The following is a 17,749-nucleotide window of genomic DNA, read 5'->3' on the forward strand; positions in this document are numbered from 1 at the left end:
TGGACATCCATTCCTTAAGGAAAAAGGGGGAAGGCTTAAAAGAGAAATGGTGGGAAGCCAAGTTCTCTCAGCCTCCTCAACACTGGCTGTGCTTTGCCAACACTTTCAGGGTGCTGTCTACAGGTTTAGCATTTCAAATGAGTCTAATACAGACCATACCCTACAAAATATTCCAAAATCAACATGGTTTATAATTCATCATTGGACAAAAACTATGGGAAAAAAACATAGTACACAGCAATACTTTAAAGCAAAAACATAGCATTCTTATGAAAAACAGTTGGCAGTAAATACTGTTTCCAGTTCTTTAATTCAAAGTACATTAAAGATTGCCTAAGGGCAGGCAGGAATTTTGGTACAGAACAAAATTCCCAGCTCCCTGGCTCCGGTTTTGCTATACAAAAGTCTGCTTAGTACACACACAAGAAAACCAGTAAGAATGCAGCGATGAAGACATTATCCTTCCTCTAAGAAAATGAAAGGAATAACCTATAAGTCAAGGCTATCAATAGCATAGTACTTAATACTGTTTGAAGGGCTGCACCCTTCCTGAGAGCCTTCCAAGGGGAAGCTGGTCCTGCCACTTACATTCTTGATGAAGATGACTAAGTCAGTAGAATAAGGATGAGGTCTTAGAGAAAGATGCAGTACACTTAAAATGCATCTCCAGTTGCCTACCTTGAAGTACCTCTGATAAGTTATAACGGAAGTCCTTTGCTTTGGCTGCATGCATGCAAAAACATGAAGATTATTATTTATCATTAAAGGGTACACATATTACCTAGCAACACAGTACTGTAAGTTAATGAAATCATATTTTTGCTTATGCCAAGCTAAAATTCGTTTAATTTACTCATCTGTTTGGAGACACTTTCCTTAAGGTAGTAAGGGAGACAAACATCAGTGAGTGGCAGATCATACGTAAACAGACTGTGTTATTCTTTGTTCTCCTCTCCCCTAACAAAGATGGCAACAATCTATGACGGCACAGGAGGGCTAGCGGAAGGGATGGGTCTTCAACACAACATTAACAAGTGTGTACTTTTCTTACCGACCAGTCTTTAATAATCCCTAAGTGGATTATTAAAGAGGGAAGCCATAGTTCATAACGGCCAAAAGTGAAACCAAATGATCGTCATCGATGGCTACTAGATAAACAGAGTGTGGTATATCCATATGATGGAGTGTTACTCTGAACCTTACACATATAATGATGCTAAGGATAGCAGGCAACTCAAAAGGCCACACGCATGTCTATGCTATGCTCAGAACCCCCAAAATCATCCCAGAAAGTCAAAATGTTGAGGGAGGAGTGAATGTCTGGGGAAGAATGAGTAATAGACACGTTCTAAAATTGAATGATGATGATGATCGTGCAAAATGATGAATATATTAAAAACCAATGAATTGTAGATTTTCCAGTGTTTACAATATTTAACTTATGTTATTTCTCTCCATTTTTAAAACAGATGAAAATGAAAAGTGGTCAATATAAAACAAATCATTTTTAAAAACTTCAGTGTGGCTGGAGAGATGGCTAGGTGTCTAAAAGTGCCTTCTGCTCTTCCAGAAAACCCAAGTTCAGTTCCAAGCATCCATATCAGGTGGCTCATGAACACCTGTAACTCCAACTCCAAGGGATTCATTGCCCTATTCTGACCTCTGTGGGTACCCACACATGGCAGACACCCACACAGGGACCTAAATAAAAATTTTAAAACTTTAGTGATTATGTGAAGAGAAAGGAAAAAAGGAGAAGAAAGTTAGACACTATTAGAAATACCCCCAGGAACTTCCTATAAGAGCATGGAGATACCATACCTGCGCACACGGTCAGCAGCACAGAGGCCTTTGCACTCACACACCTGTGTGCACACACACTCCTGTCTCAACAGCCATGGCAGGTGCTCCTTGTGAACCCTCGCTAAAGGAAGGTTTTATCAAGTAAGCCACTGCAGCTCCCTTTCAGAACCCTACCACTGGGAGCCATGGCAGAAGGACCACGGTAGGGTCCAGCCTGGGCTACAGACTGAGGTCTTAAGTCTAAGTCCACTAAAGGAAGCAGTTCATGATCTAAAATTTTCAAAACTCATAACAAAATTGAATAGAAAATAGAAAGTACAGAAAATAGCAAAAATGAATTTAACAAAATTTGTTTAGATGGAAGCTTCCATATACCACAATAAATAGAGAGCCTGCAAAGAAACTGTCAAAATCAAGGCCACTACTCCCAGGCAGCCCTAGCAATGCACCCTTTTCTTTCACTTTATCAAGAATCAATGGAAAGCTACAGTCAGTAATAATACCAGAGAGGTATTAACAAGCCGTGGAGATTACCACGGACCACCACTTTCCCTCTTACAAATTCACTAGAGAGATCATACCCTAACTCTTACCTAGAACTTCCTCATAGTCCACCAGGTCAAACCACACGACGGCCACAGACGTCCAGACACCCAGCAAGGCAATGACCATGAACCATGTGAAGAAGGAGCCTCCAGAAATTCCTCCTCTCCGCCCATTCCTGTGTCCTCCATGCTTTGCTTCTGTTTGGAGAAAGAAAAATGCAAAGTGTCACCACAGAAGAAGAAACCACTGGGCTGAATGCCACCTTTCCCACTCATTTCTTTTGACAGTGATTGGACTAAAGATCACTTTAGAAACAGGTTTTTCTTAAATTCTCAAAGTGCATTCCACAAAATAATCACTTTGAACACAAAGAAGTTTCTAATTAAACTCAATTACCATATTTAAATAATCTTAATTCTGAGCAGAAATAAACCCCTATGATGGCAGAGCACATACATTCCTTCCAAGCCCTTCGTAAAAACCGTCTTCATAAGAACACTCTTATGTCCACATGGCCACATGTGCCCTGCCTCCTGGGCTAAGTAGCAGACACAGTACCTCATAAACACGACTAAGACGCCATGTTCTTTCTTGCCGTCCCGTATCAAGGAAAAGGCTGGCCCTGGTTTGATATTTGTCACAGTTATCTTGCGTTGTCTGAACCTTTAACGTTTCAACTAGTCAAAGCTAGTATTCTCTCATTATGACACAATAACCCACGTCTTTAGCAAGTGTCAGTCACATCACGAACACTAGGGCAGACATTCTGTTTTGCCTTCCACTTCTGTGGCTTTCTTTACTGCATGGCCCCCTAATCCCTTTAGTTATGCTGATCTTCATGGTGCCCCGACTCTGCCAGCTCCTTCACTGGATGCTGCCTTTTCCTGGTGCTGGTAGGTGGCTATTTTTTTATGGACCAATGTCTCTTGCCAACCCACAGCAGCACACTCTCAAAAACCCAGCCAACAGCCTGTGAAGTCCAGTGCATGTCAACTTACTTAATGAACTCAGAGATGTAGATGGATCTTATTTCATAGCCTATTTACACAGTATATCACCCTAAACCATGTTAACTGCCACAGAAGAAAGTAAATTCCTCTAAAATCATTCAGGATTGAGGGAAGGTGAGTGAGGGGAGGATGCACAGAAACATAAATCACAGACAAAAGATGAAATGGAGCACAACTCCACCCCCTCCTCAGGAGGTCCAGCAGGGCGTGGGGAGGCAGGAAACAGGCCTGCCAACAGGCCCTCATGCAGGAAACCGCTCTGTAAACTGCTGCTCACCCAGTGCCATTTATCATGCACTTCTATGCTTTGTGTGCCTTATAACCTCCTAGAAATAGTCTTCTGATGGTCAAAGCAAACAGAATTTACAAAAGTCAATACTGTTTAAAAAGTTACCATCACGTGCAAATTTCTCTTAAAAAAAGAGTGCTATATTCCACAAGTATAAGTAAATATCCCCAAATGCCATGTACTACACTTTCATAAACATGAAGACATTTTTCCCTAAGCTATATGGGAAAAAAATCTTTCTTACTTTTCTATAATATGCAAATAAATACATACTGGATAGACAGCTCAGTGTTTAGGAATATATATTGTTCTTGTATTCAGTACCCAGCACCCACATCAGTGGCTTACAACTGTCTGTAACTCCAGCGCCAGAGGAATCCAATGTCACTGGCCTCTACGTGAATCTGAACTGATGTGGCTATACCCATAATTAAAAAACAAAAGTAAACCTTATTAAAAAGTGAAATACGTCTCCAATTTAAACTGTCATTTAAAATGAAAGATAAAACTACAGTAAACTGGGTTCTTGTCATATCTGTTCTTGGACGTTGCCACAGATACCATCTTTCCATTGCTCCTCGTTAACTAAAATAGCAAATTGTTAAAAATACCTTATCCCTTACAATGTCAAACAGTGTGTTACTCTGGCATCTTAACCTTATTACTATTAATACTTGTTAGTTCCATAAATGATAAAAGCATCGAGTCATAGGAGACCCTGCTGGCACTTCACAGCCTTTCCTTTGAGCATGCTCATGAAGGACACTGCGCAGGAGCTAAGGACCCAGCCCCTCTCTGGAGCACACCACTCGTGCTTGGCCTGTCCCCTTGTAAATGTGCTGTGCCAGGTCCCCAGGGGCAGATCGGTTTTCCTGACTCAAGTGAAGGAAGTGTGGTAAAGCAAACCCTTCCCAAGGGTTTCAGACTCCACAAACAAATTCAAAACCAGGACGTTATCACAAAAATATTCTGGAAGAACATCCAGCATTTGTTGCGATCTTTTTAGATCAAAAAAAATCTAAGTCAATCTTCATCTGGTTTTCTGGCCCCATATCCAAAAATGCAGTCACCAAAGGGGTTTCCTACAGTTAAGAATATGGCAACTCATTTTCCGAAATGAAAATTAAATGGGGTTCGCTCTCTTCCATGCTGCCTCATTAAAATGATGTCCACATACGAAAATGTTCTCACACCGTACTGAACAGAACATTACCATTTGGGCATCGGTCCCAGCAGTCAGAGGAAAAGACTCTCCAAAGTGGGCTAGGGACAAAAGGTCACTGCACGCTGGGGACTCCCTTGCCAGTAAGTCAACTACAAACCAGTCTCTGGGTAACTGTTAGGAGGCATTGTGCTGGGCATTCACACTGATACTAAACAAAGCATTTAAAGTTTTCAAACAACAGTTCTTTATACAGAGTTTCAACATACCTAGTGGATACATATGTTTTAAACTAACAAAAAGACAATCTTTCTTATAAAGAAAAAAGATACATATAAAAAAGTAAATTCAACACATTAAGGATATGAAAGCGTCAATTTAAGAAAAAAAATTCTAGTGTCTTCTATTTTGTTTTTCATTTACCCTCCGCTTCACATGAAGTAGGTCAATTTCCATATAAGGTAAACCTGCTCGAACCAAGCATGCTCACTAATTAAAGACTAGATTCGCATACCCCTTAAGTTTCCCACATTTTTATAAGGAATCTGAACACACAATTCCTTAGGTTCATTATAACAGACACATGAGACTATAGTTTATAAAATGTGATTTGTGGTAGCAGAATATATTGAGGCAGACTCAGTTAGGACAGCAAATCTATTCTTATTAGAGAAGGATTATTCCATGAAAAGCAGCCACTGTGAAAAGTCGACCTCTCCAGAAATTCAGGCAAGAAAATGTAAAGCACTTCGCCAACAACATCTGAACAGAGCAGAGCTGAAAATAAGTCAAGAAAGTTGTCAGCCGGGTCTAAGGCCCTGTTAATCCAAACAACAGACACATATATATATATATACCTTTGTCCTCAGCCATTCTGACTTCTTCCATCCATGCATACAATACACTGAAGGGAAAGACCTAAGGTGCTCCCAGGATGTATAGGGCACCCAGCATGCCCTTTCCTCTAGAACCGTGACTACTAGTCCTGCCTGGCCAACAGCTCCAGAGTTAAAACTGGACCTGACTGTGGACTGCTCACCAGCTATTTTTAGAGGCCGCTTCCTCGCGGCCACATGCTGCTAATCACTCAGGCAGACTGCACTCCTGACAAGCCTGCAGCCCTTCCCACTGGGGATGGATCCCCTGCTGGGTTGGTTCCTATCTCCTGTAACTCCAAGCTCTGAAGGATGAAGCAGCTGGAAGAGCAAGGAAACAAAAGGTACCACCAGTGTGGTTTTCTTCGGAACAGGCTGCAAGGGCCTCAGCTTTAACACCAAATCAGTCAGTAACTAAAGGAGCCCACGCATGGCCCCAAGCCCAGAGCCAGCATCATCTGGCCCTTCAGAATTTTAATCATCTTTGTGGGTTCCTGGGAACTTCCCTAGCACCAGGTTTCTCCCTATCCCCATGATGTCTCCTCTATCATGGTCTCTCTCATTGCTCTCCCACTCCATCCCTGTTCCAGCTCGACCATCACATTCCCTTATGTTCTAATCCCCATCCCCTACCCTCTATTGCCCCCCCTCGCCCCCAGTTTACTCAGGAGATCTCATCTATTTCCCCTTCCCAGGGCAATCCATGCATCCCTCTTAGGATCCTCCTTGTTAGCTAGCTTCTCTGCTTTACATCTAGTATTCGCTTATGAGTGAGTACAAACCATGTTTGTCTTTCTGAGTCAGGATGATATTTTGCAGTTCCATCCATTCGCCTGCAAATTTCACAATGTCATTGTCTGGCCTACTCCGGTAATCAGATTGGTGAATACCCTAACTGTCATCATAGAGCCTACATCCAGTAAATGATGGAAGCAGATGCAGAGATCCACAGCCAAGCACCAGGCTGAGCTCCAGGAGTCCAGTTGAAGAGATGGAAGAGGGATTATATGAGCCAGGGGCATCAAGAGCAGGATGCGGAAATCTACTGAGACAACTGAACCAAGCTAGTTCCCACTCATGAACTTTAGACCAACAGCTGCGGAGCCTGCATGGGACTGGACTAGGCCCTCTGCATAAGTGAAACAGTTGTATAGCTTGGTCTTTTTAAGGGGCCCCTGGCAGTGGCATCAGGATTTATCCCTGGTGCATGAGCTGGCTTTTTGGAGCCCACTACCTATTGTGGGACATCTTGCTAAGCCTTGATGCAAGGGGAGGGGCCCAGACCTGCCTCAACTGAATGTACCAGGCTTTGCTGACTCCCCATGGGAGGCCTTACCTTTTTGGAGGAGGGGAGGAGAGGTGGGTTGGGAGGGAAGGCTGGAGGGGAGCAGGAGGAGGGATGAGAGGGGGATCTGTGGTTGTTATTTCTTAGTAAAGAAAAAAAAGAAAAGAAATTACATCTTTTAAAAAAAAATTTAATCAGAAGCCTGTGAGACTATTTAACCAGACTGCTTGAAGAAAGACTAATGTTAAATAACAAGAAATTCATGAACTCTAGAATCCTGAGTCACAACACTATCATCCCAGGAATAGTCCTTCCAACAGCAAAAATAAAGCCAAGTACAAAACCATTTCGCAGGAAGACAAGAGAGGGCTGAGGGACGCTGAAGGAAAGAAACTGAGAAAAGGATGGAAGGGTGGAGGGGGGAGGCAGCGCCTCCGAGGGGGAGACAGACCACGAATCCCACACCCAGTGCTCCCTTCTGGGAAGAGAAAAACGGCTCCAACTTTAATGCCTTTTTTTTTTTTTTTTTTTTTTACTGTTCTAAGATTAGCAGTTTATAGGCATCATTGGAGCTAATTAACAAATGAAATTAATTTAGAGCAAGTAGAATCTAGAGCAAGCAGCAACCTTTCAAAGTGGCTTCTCCATCTTTATTTTTTTTCACTCCATCTTAAGTCTTCATAAGAAAATAAAACATTTAAACCATTCTGAAGAGGGGTCAGTGACTCCAAGTCTGACGGTCTAGATACGAGACAACGTGAAGAAGGCACCAGGTCAGCTTGTGTCCTGGTTTGCTAGGACGGAGTTAAAAATAACCTTCAGGTAATTGTTCTAGTACTATCAGTATAATACTACATTATCATGCAATATTATATAATATTATAGGTAACTGTTCTGGAAGCTTCTTTGTTTGGCAGGTATGAGAAGGATAAGGAACACTCCTTGGGACCACAAGACCATGCCACAACTGACACACAAGGCCACACTTATGGGACCCTGGCCTGGTATAGTTTTGAGATGGGGATGTGCTTCCCAATTTCTGTCATCCTGGAGAGTCACCACACCTCTGGATATCAGTTTCCTGCTTATGAAATATGTCTTGACATACACGAGGCACACACGTTTGCTTTAACATCCATGCCACACATTTTCTGGAATCAGAATCCGTGCAGAAATGTTCTCATTCACTCCCAGCTATCTCCAACACACCCAGTGCTGAGGTGCTCCTGAGCAGGCTGTGCAAGGCCAGCCACATTAAAAATTACAAGACAGTAGCCAATTAATTGATGTAAGAACCACAGCCATTAAATCAGGACCAGCCTCAACAATATAGGTCTGGTTATTCCTTGCAGACTAATCTTAACCATGACCATATACCCTACGGTTAATGTGCTGGGTAGTTTTATGTCAACTCAACACAAACTAGAGGCATCTGAGAGAGGTGAACCGCAATTAAGAAAATGCCTCCGCAGGCCCTACACCTCTCCTGGGCAGCAAAATAGAGCTAACCCCACTGGGTTAGTGTGGGTGAGCTAGCCCCAAAGCTGTAAGCATGGGAGAGCTGTCCCCATTACTCATCTGTATTTGGCAGCGTGAACAGGGAAGAGGTGGCCCTGAGGTCATAATGGCAGGAGAGCTGCCCCTGTCCCCCACCCGCTGAAACACCTCAACTGGGCAGCACAATAGAGCCAATTCTGTTGGTGGAGGTGTGGATGAGCCAGAGCCATAGTTGAGAGCATGGGAGAGCCGTTCCCATTTATGTGTCGCCATGGGCAGGGGAGACATGCTCTCTCCACCCCATCCCCCAATCAATGCCTGAGGCAGGTGGGAGAGCTGGCCCTGCCCCTCATCAGCTGCAGCACTCAGGAGAGTGGCCCCTATGCCATGGCTGGGCAACACAGTAGAGCTGGCCTTGAAGGTGTAGGTGTGGGGAATCCGACCCTGAGGACATGAAAGCAGGAGAACGGGACCTGCCTCTTGCCCATTGCTGCAAGGTGTGAGCTAGCCAGGGCAATGCTGGAGAACTCACCCTGGTGGTGAGGACAGGGGAGAGCTAGAGGGCTGACCAACCCTGCAACTACCCAGGCCCAGAACCAGGGTTATGAGTTGGCACACCCCAACATCCACCCCATCTGTGATCTGCTGGAGCACATGAAAGGACCGGTCCTGCAGACCCAAAGCTGCAGGATTTCCACAACACAGGGCAACAGCAGGACAATGAAGAGGAGTTCCAGTGAGGTTCCGCATCGATAGTGCAGCAGAAACCAGAGGCCTCGAACCAGACCAAGGACTCTCGCAATGAACAGTTGTAAGAAAGATATATGGACAAAAGAGTTTACTGTATGACTCACTGTGCCACACCATAGCTTCCATGATGAGATTGATTTTTTTCCTTCTCTTTTTTTTCTTTTCTTTAACTTTATTTTATTTTGAGGGGGAAAGAGTGAATACAAAGGGAAGGGGAAATGATTGAGATGGAGATGCATGATGTGAAAGACACACAGAATAAGAAGAAGGGGGGGAAAAAAAACAAAGAAAATACCTCCATAAGACCAAGCTGTAGGAAAGTCCGTAGGGCATTCTCCTAAGTTGAGATTGATGGGGGAGGGCCCAACCCAGCCCACTGTGCGTGGTGTCATGCATGGGCTGGTGTCCAATGTTCTATAAAAAACAAGGCTGAGCAAGCCAGGGGAAGCAAGTCAGTAAGCAGCACCCCTCCATGGCCTCTGCATCAGCTCCTGCCTTCATGATCCAGCCCTGTTTGAGTTCCCATCCTGACTTCCTTCAGTGATGGACTACAGTGTGGAAGCCAAGTAAACTCTTTCCTCCCCAACTTGCTTTTGGGTGGTGGTGTTTCATCACAGCAACAGGAACCCTAACTAAGACAGTTAACCTCCTCCTCCTCCTTCTATATTCTTCAACAGTTAAATAAGCATTGTTAAAAATGTCTTTCTTCCCTAGTTTCACAAAGGTAACAGAACATCTGTGCAGTGAGGTAAGTGAAGAAAACTGCTGAGTTATCACTTTAAATCATTTACAAATTTACTACAGGGAAAGAAAACTCGGAACTGCAAGAAAATGCCCGTAATGATAATAAAATTTTTGGTGAAGGAGAATACTTCTAAAAGTTATTAAAAATAAACTGGACTTGTCCACGGCAAATTCACAGCACAGCAGACAAGTAAGCTGCAGTCACTGTCAAAGGAGCAGCTGCCAGGACTGAGCCACCCCAGCCACAAGCAGCGGACAGACCTGTAATGGGAACTCAGAGACTATTAATATCAGGCTGATGTGACCTGAGACCACGAGAGCCACAGCCCATGTCCACGGAGCCACAGGCTGCACCTGTCACAAACACCTGCCAGGGGAAGTCCACGAGGCCTCTCAGCCAGTGCTGGCCTCGTCCTTGGCCCCCAGCCACTCCTATCTGCAACAGCAGCCCTAACCTGTTAGATAACCAGGTGCTTCTTAATCTCTTCCTCCCAAGCTTGAATTTCTGTAGGTCCCATGAGCATACCTATGTCCCCAGTGACTGGAGCCACTGCAGAGAGCCTGAATGTAGAGAATGGTTAATCGGCTGTCAGGAAGGGGCGATTTGAAAGTTAGATTGAATCAGTGCACACTGTGTTCAAGTACTGAAATATCGCAGAGAAACCCATGACTACGCATGATGATATATGTAAACGAACAAATAAGCAAAAAGGATGACATATAAGCCCTCATATTCTCAGTCTCAAAAAGGGGAAAGCAGCTCTGTTTTACCAACTGCAAGTTTATCAATTCCTTGCCCCATTTAAAAAAAAAAAAAAAAAAAAAAAAAAGCCAAGCAACAACAATCCTGCTCCTCCAGAGCCCTCAGCATGCAATTGCACACCCCAGCTCCAGCTCCATCATTGGTGGCCTCCCCAGGACCTCAATCTTAGCTGTAACCAAATGGCTCCAAAGCCCAGCCCTGGGTCTCCCCCTCTCACTCCCAGAAGCCTTGCTCCTGCATGCTGTATCCTACACCCCCTCTTACAATGTGTCTTGCTGTGACCGCAACCTAATTCACCTCCCTAGGCACATCTGCCTTCTTGCTGAAATACTTCTGCAGCCCTGCAGGCAGCCAGACAAGGAATCTAAAGTCCTGTTGAACGTGTTCTGCTTGTTTAACTCCACTACGGGTGCCAGTAGTGTACCCCAGAATAAGTAAAGTTGTGTTATTTTAACCAACACATCCCCTCAAAAAAGGAGCTAGTGTTACAGTGCCTCAACAAACATGAGCAAGGATTATCATTCTAAATCTAATATAAGTAGTCAAGATTACACCAAACTAAGGCAATGCTGCAGACACGAAGTACAACATAACCACGCTGACTCCGCCCCCAGAGAATCACGCTGACTCCTCCCACACAGAACCACGCTGACTCCTCTCCCACAGAACCACGCCGACTCCTCCCCCAGAGAACCACGCCGACTCCTCCCCCAGAGAACCACGCTGACTCCTCCCCCAGAGAAACACGCTGACTCCTCCCCCACAGAACCACGCTGACTCCTCCCCCACAGAACCACGCTGACTCCGCCCCCACAGAAGCACGCTGACTCCTCCCCCACAGAACCACGCTGACTCCTCCCCCACAGAACCACGCTGACTCCGCCCCCAGAGAACCACGCTGACTCCTCCCCCAGAGAACCACGCTGACTCCTCCCCCAGAGAACCACGCTGACTCTGCCCCCAGAGGACCACGCTGACTCCGCCCCCAGAGAACCACGCTGACTCCGCCCCCAGCTTTGGAAGCGTCACCTCTGCCGCAGAGGAACGGATGGAGAGTGTTTTCTAGCTTGTCTAGTCACTGGTCTCTTCAGACTCTGTAACTCTCCTTCCTACTCCCCGACGTGCTGTTTTTAGCGAGGGGGATGGCTCCCAGCGGATCCATTCCTCCAGTGTAATTCCTTCCAGTGAGGAAGTAGTCTCACACGCAGTCCTCAGTTACTGGGGTGTAGTCTCGAAGGTGGGAACCCACCTGCTCTCTCAGTTTCCCAGTCTCATAACGTAGGCCCGCGGCTTGCTCCACCATGTGCTCCATGACTGGCTGCTCTTCCTAGGGGCTGGGAGTGACGGAAACACCCATCCTTGTGATGGGCTTTCTAGAACCATTAGAACAAACTTTACCTCTTTATATGGTGAATTAGCTAATGTTTCATTACAGTCACATGGTCAATTAACACACTCACCACCTGCGTCCCCAGCCCTCCAAACCCAGTTCCTCATTTAAGCCTCTCCTGGCCACATCTGCTACTCAGCCTTTTCACAGCCCTGGTCCAGCATGATGGCCTCCTTGGCTGTCTGCCCTCCCTGACAGCAAGAGCAGCCACAGCGTGCTACGGTTGGTTCATTACAGCTTCCCGTGTCCACAAAAACTGCCTCAGACGTCTCTGCCCTTAAATCCATCCTACCAGATTCAAGGTCCTCTTAGCCTTACTACACTCGGAACCTAAAACCAACAGCAGGACCTGTCCTGAGAACCCACCACAGCACAGCAGGACCTGTCCTGAGAACCCACCACAGCACAGCAGGACCTGTCCTCAGAACCCACCACAGCAGGACCTGTCCTCAGAACCCACCACAGCACAGCAGGACCTGTCCTGAGAACCCACAGCACAGCAGGACCTGTCCTGAGAACCCACCACAGCACAGCAGGACCTGTCCTCAGAACCACCACAGCACAGCAGGACCTGTCCTGAGAACCACCACAGCACAGCAGGACCTGTCCTGAGAACCCACCACAGCACAGCAGGACCTGTCCTGAGAACCACCACAGCACAGCGGGACCTGTCCTGAGAACCACCACAGCACAGCGGGACCTGTCCTGAGAACCCACCACAGAACAGCAGGACCTGTCCTGAGAACCACCACAGCACAGCAGGACCTGTCCTGAGAACCACCACAGCACAGCAGGACCTGTCCTGAGAACCACCACACCACAGCAGGACCTGTCCTGAGAACCCACCACAGCAGGACCTGTCCTGAGAACCCACCACAGCACAGCAGGACCTGTCCTGAGAACCCACCACAGAACAGCAGGACCTGTCCTGAGAACCCACCACAGCAGGACCTGTCCTGAGAACCCACCACAGCACAGCAGGACCTGTCCTGAGAACTCGCCACAGCAGGACCTGTCCTGAGAACCACCACAGCACAGCAGGACCTGTCCTGAGAACCACCACACCACAGCAGGACCTGTCCTGAGAACCCGCCACAGCAGGACCTGTCCTGAGAACCCACCACAGCACAGCGGGACCTGTCCTGAGAACCCACCACAGAACAGCAGGACCTGTCCTGAGAACCCACCACAGAACAGCAGGACCTGTCCTGAGAACCCACCACAGCACAGCAGGACCTGTCCTGAGAACCCACCACAGCACAGCAGGACCTGTCCTGAGAACCCACCACAGAACAGCAGGACCTGTCCTGAGAACCCACCACAGCACAGCAGGACCTGTCCTGAGAACCCACCACAGCACAGCAGGACCTGTCCTGAGAACCCGCCACAGCACAGCGGGACCTGTCCTGAGAACCACCACAGCAGGACCTGTCCTGAGAACCACCACAGCACAGCAGGACCTGTCCTGAGAACCACCACAGCACAGCGGGACCTGTCCTGAGAACCCACCACAGCACAGCAGGACCTGTCCTGAGAACCCACCACAGCAGGACCTGTCCTGAGGACCCACCACAGCACAGCGGGACCTGTCCTGAGAACCCACCACAGCACAGCGGGACCTGTCCTGAGAACCCACCACAGCACAGCAGGACCTGTCCTGAGAACCCACCACAGCACAGCAGGACCTGTCCTGAGAACCCACCACAGCGGGACCTGTCCTGAGAACCCACCACAGCGGGACCTGTCCTGAGAACCCACCACAGCACAGCAGGACCTGTCCTGAGAACCCACCACAGCGGGACCTGTCCTGAGAACCACCACAGCACAGCGGGACCTGTCCTGAGAACCCACCACAGCAGGACCTGTCCTGAGAACCCACCACAGCAGGACCTGTCCTGAGGACCCACCACAGCACAGCGGGACCTGTCCTGTCCTGAGAACCTGCCCCTGTCACACTGCCTTCACTTCCGTGTGTGTGTGTGTGTGTGTGTGTGTGTGTGTGTGTGTGTATAAATATATACATTTAGTGTTTAGCCTTCATGCGTGTCTATGCACCATGTATGTGCCTACTGCCTGAAGAGACCAGGAGGGCACTGGATCACATGGGACTAGAGTTACAGACAGTTCTGAGCTGCCTTGTGGGTGGTAGGAATTGAACCTGGGTCCTCTGGAAGAGCAGTGAGTGCTCTTACTTGCTGACCCCCACCTCCCCAGCCCCCCACACCCCCCCCCCACACACACACACAGGTACAATTCTTAGCAGAATTCTTCACTTCACTTTCCACTCACAGCTTACAAACTATACATGCCCTATGGCTTCAGCACACCCCAGCAGAGATTCTCCAATGTCTCACTAGCGATGCCCATGTCATTAAATCAGATGGAAAGTGTTCTGGCTCCATCTTACTGACCTCTTAGCAGAATTCTCTGCCTTTCACAATTTCTTCCCTCCTGCCTTCGGACTCTCCTGTCATTCCCATCACCTCCCTGGACTTTCTTACTTCCACTCTCCCCTGTTGGGTCATTCTCCTCCACGTGACTTTGAAGTGGGAAAACTTCCTAAGCGTAGTCCTCTGCTCCTGAGCTTGGTCCTCTGCCCGCTCCAGCTCACTCTAGCTACTATGTGAAGAATTGACCTATTTCTCTCCTTTGGCCCCAAATCCAGGTGACTACCCCTAAATGTCCTATGTGGATGAGTAAAGGGCAATTCAGCACGTCTCCGGCATCCTTCCCTTTCCTCTCCAAGGTCAGAGTCACAAATCACTTGCAGTAAGCCAGTTGCTTACCATCCATCCTTTTCCTGAAGGGTCCCCTCAGGCTGTTTTCCCACCTGGCTACAGCTGTACAAGCACGTGGCTCCCTCAGCACCTGGGCATCCTCGTCAGTTTTTAAAACTGTAGTGCCCCAGTGTGCCCGTGAAGACCTAAGCTTAGAGAATCCGGCTTCCTTCCATTTCTGCATGGTTTCTGCTCGTTCGCAACCACTTCAGCCACTGAGCTTTTTTTAAGCTTTGTGTATGCTCTGGCAGGAGAGGGTGAGAAAATGTTTCCACCCTTTCTGCCTTTTGAGCACAACATATCATCCAAACCCAAATCCTCCCTCACTGGTCTGTCCACCTTACTGTGACTTCACTGCTTTGCACAGCCACAGAAGTGTTTTCATCTTATTACACAATGAGTGGGTTTTTAAAAAATAATCATGTTCACCCTACTCTCAAGATAAAATAGAAGATCTTCAAGCTGGCCTGGGACATCAGTTGCGCTGACTCCAGACGGCTGCTCTAACCTCAGCTTTGTTTCATTTCCTCTGAGCTGCTTAGAGTCTAGCCACAAACCAACCAAAAACAGCCAGCTTTCTACTCTGTATTCAGCCTCACTCTCTCCCCGCAGCCTGTTCCTGGAATGTCCCCATGGGGCCACCACACATCAGTCACTGCTCAGTCCCCTGCCTCACTATGTCCTGTTCACTCTACCAACACACCTCCTCCTCAAGGAAGCCTTCCCATCTTTCATGAAATGTTCTGACAGCAGTCAGCATGTCACTGGGAATTAAGAAAGACAGCTTGAGACAATGTCTTCTGAAGTTTCGTGAAGCCAGGTACGGAAGAATAGATCTCATTCATTACCAAACACTTCCTTTGAACTCCTTTGCATGTAAAAGGAAATCAACACTTTGGAAAATACTGAATGACTTCCTTCTCACATGCTGGATAGTACAGGGTTAATCAGACCCTTCTCTGGTCAAACTTAAAAGAAGGAACAGCCATGTCCTTGAAGACTTCTTGAACTTAATTCATTCAGACGGCAAAAGACACACAGCCTGCCTCCTTACCAATGCCCACTTTCCAGTACCAACAAGTTTAAAAATTTAATTCAACCCTCAAGTGTTTCACGTATCTAAATTGGGAGGGAAGTATATTCCAACAACTGCACAGTTCAAATTCCCTCCTCACAAGAGGAAAGGTCCTGCAAACCATTAAGACAGAAGACTGAAGTCCAGTGACTGCTGAGCACAAGTTAGGGACTCCATCCATGCACTCCCAAGTTTCCAAAGCTCCAGCTCAGATAAACTGGGAGTTGCTACCCAGGCTGGACAGGAAGGAGTTGTGCAGCCCCCGCCATGGATTACAGCAGCCAGAACCAAACTGTGCTCTCCTGACTAAGGCTGTGTAGAAAGGCACAATGATTGGAAGGGTGACAAGGGACTGCCCTGTGTTACAATTCCAGAAAAAAACAAAACAAAACAAAAAAACCAAGTAAACAGTTTGCACTTCCATCAGTCTAAGTTAAAATGAGGTATCAGCAATGCCCAGGCTGCCTCCTCCCGCCCTCACTCCCTTCTGTCTCCATCCATCCTTCCATTCTGAAAACTAATTGTCCTTTGTAATCCTCAGGTAAAAACTTATACCCTAGCATTTATCTGTGTTTGTAGCAATGGTGATTCACCACGGAGGCAACTAAAGGGATCAGAGCACAGATATACACACACACACACACACCCCACACACACCACCACCACCACCACCACCACACCACACATCCTTTAGGAATCTTTTATTACCAAAACTACACTGGGAAACTTGGTTAATTCTTCAAGCCATGCTTAATAGATCAGTTTTTAAAAGCTAATTAGTTCTCCCCACAGAGTGTTCAACAGAGAAGAGCACATGTCTGAGGAATAACTGCTCCCCTAGGCCAATTACTCATGAAACAGGTATTGATAGGACATCTTAAAGGAAGCAAGTTTCTTGCTGGCCCAGGACAGGAAAAGTTTTGAGGAATGAGAGATGAACAGATGGATGGAAGGAAGGAAGGAAGGAAGGAAGGAAGGAAGGAAGGAAGGAAGGAAGGAAGGAAGGAAGGAAGGAAGGAAAGAAGGAGCATGAAAGCATGGCTACTCACTGAATTCTTAATCCAGAGGTCATGAAGCCGATACAGATGGACACCACTGATCTTCAGTTGTATCCTTGAAGGTTTCTTGACTTTAATTCATTCAGAAGGCAAAAAGTGATCCACAAAGCCCTCCTCCCTTACCATTTTCCAGGGAAAAAAATTAAATAAATAAGTGGGCAACGCTTACATTTTACATGAATGGAAGAAAAGGAGTACAAAACCGTGTGAAATTACAAAGCATATCATGTCTTAGAGTCAAAATACTATAAAATGAAAGGTTAAAAAAACCCACTAGATGCAATTATGATCAAGACACTTTGACAGACACAGCCAACAACACTTTACCATCTAAATTAGTAAGAATGGAGGTAACAGTGAAAAGTAGGCAAGGATGGCTGGAACCCAAACTTATCCAGCACGGCCAGGGAGACAGTTCTGTCAGCGAAGTCACAGCCTTGCCTTGTCAGCATGAGGACTGGAGTTAACCCTTGCATCCATGTAAAAGGCTGAACCTAGTTATAATCTCCACAGTGACGAGGCAGAGACAAAATCAAGGGCTCACTGGCCAATTCCAGGCCAATCTAAAACACAAGGCAGATGTCCCCTGAGACGTTACATCCAAGACTGACTTCTGGCCTCCATGGGCACAGGGACCAACACAGACTGCAGCCACATGTAAACACGCCCAAAACAAATATAAAAATTATACAGTGAGAACTGCCTCTATGTGGGGATGCCCTGCT

General features: G+C 46.7%; 1 protein-coding gene across 3 annotated transcripts in view; it reads right to left on the minus strand.

Annotated features, from left to right (window-relative positions):
- Asph (aspartate beta-hydroxylase) overlaps positions 1–17,749 on the minus strand; it is a 212,872-nt gene that overhangs the window by 167,739 nt on the left and 27,384 nt on the right. For 2 of the 3 annotated variants that reach the window (XM_059253835.1, XM_059253836.1), the window contains exon 2: positions 2,397–2,546. In XM_059253835.1, the coding sequence (XP_059109818.1) occupies positions 2,397–2,546 (150 nt within the window). Of the gene's footprint in view, positions 1–2,396; positions 2,547–5,667; positions 5,985–17,749 lie in introns of those variants that run through there. The other variant, XM_059253837.1, reaches the window with a different exon arrangement.

Source organism: Peromyscus eremicus, chromosome 2, assembly GCF_949786415.1.
Source record: "Peromyscus eremicus chromosome 2, PerEre_H2_v1, whole genome shotgun sequence".
Classification (NCBI taxonomy): domain Eukaryota; kingdom Metazoa; phylum Chordata; class Mammalia; order Rodentia; family Cricetidae; genus Peromyscus; species Peromyscus eremicus.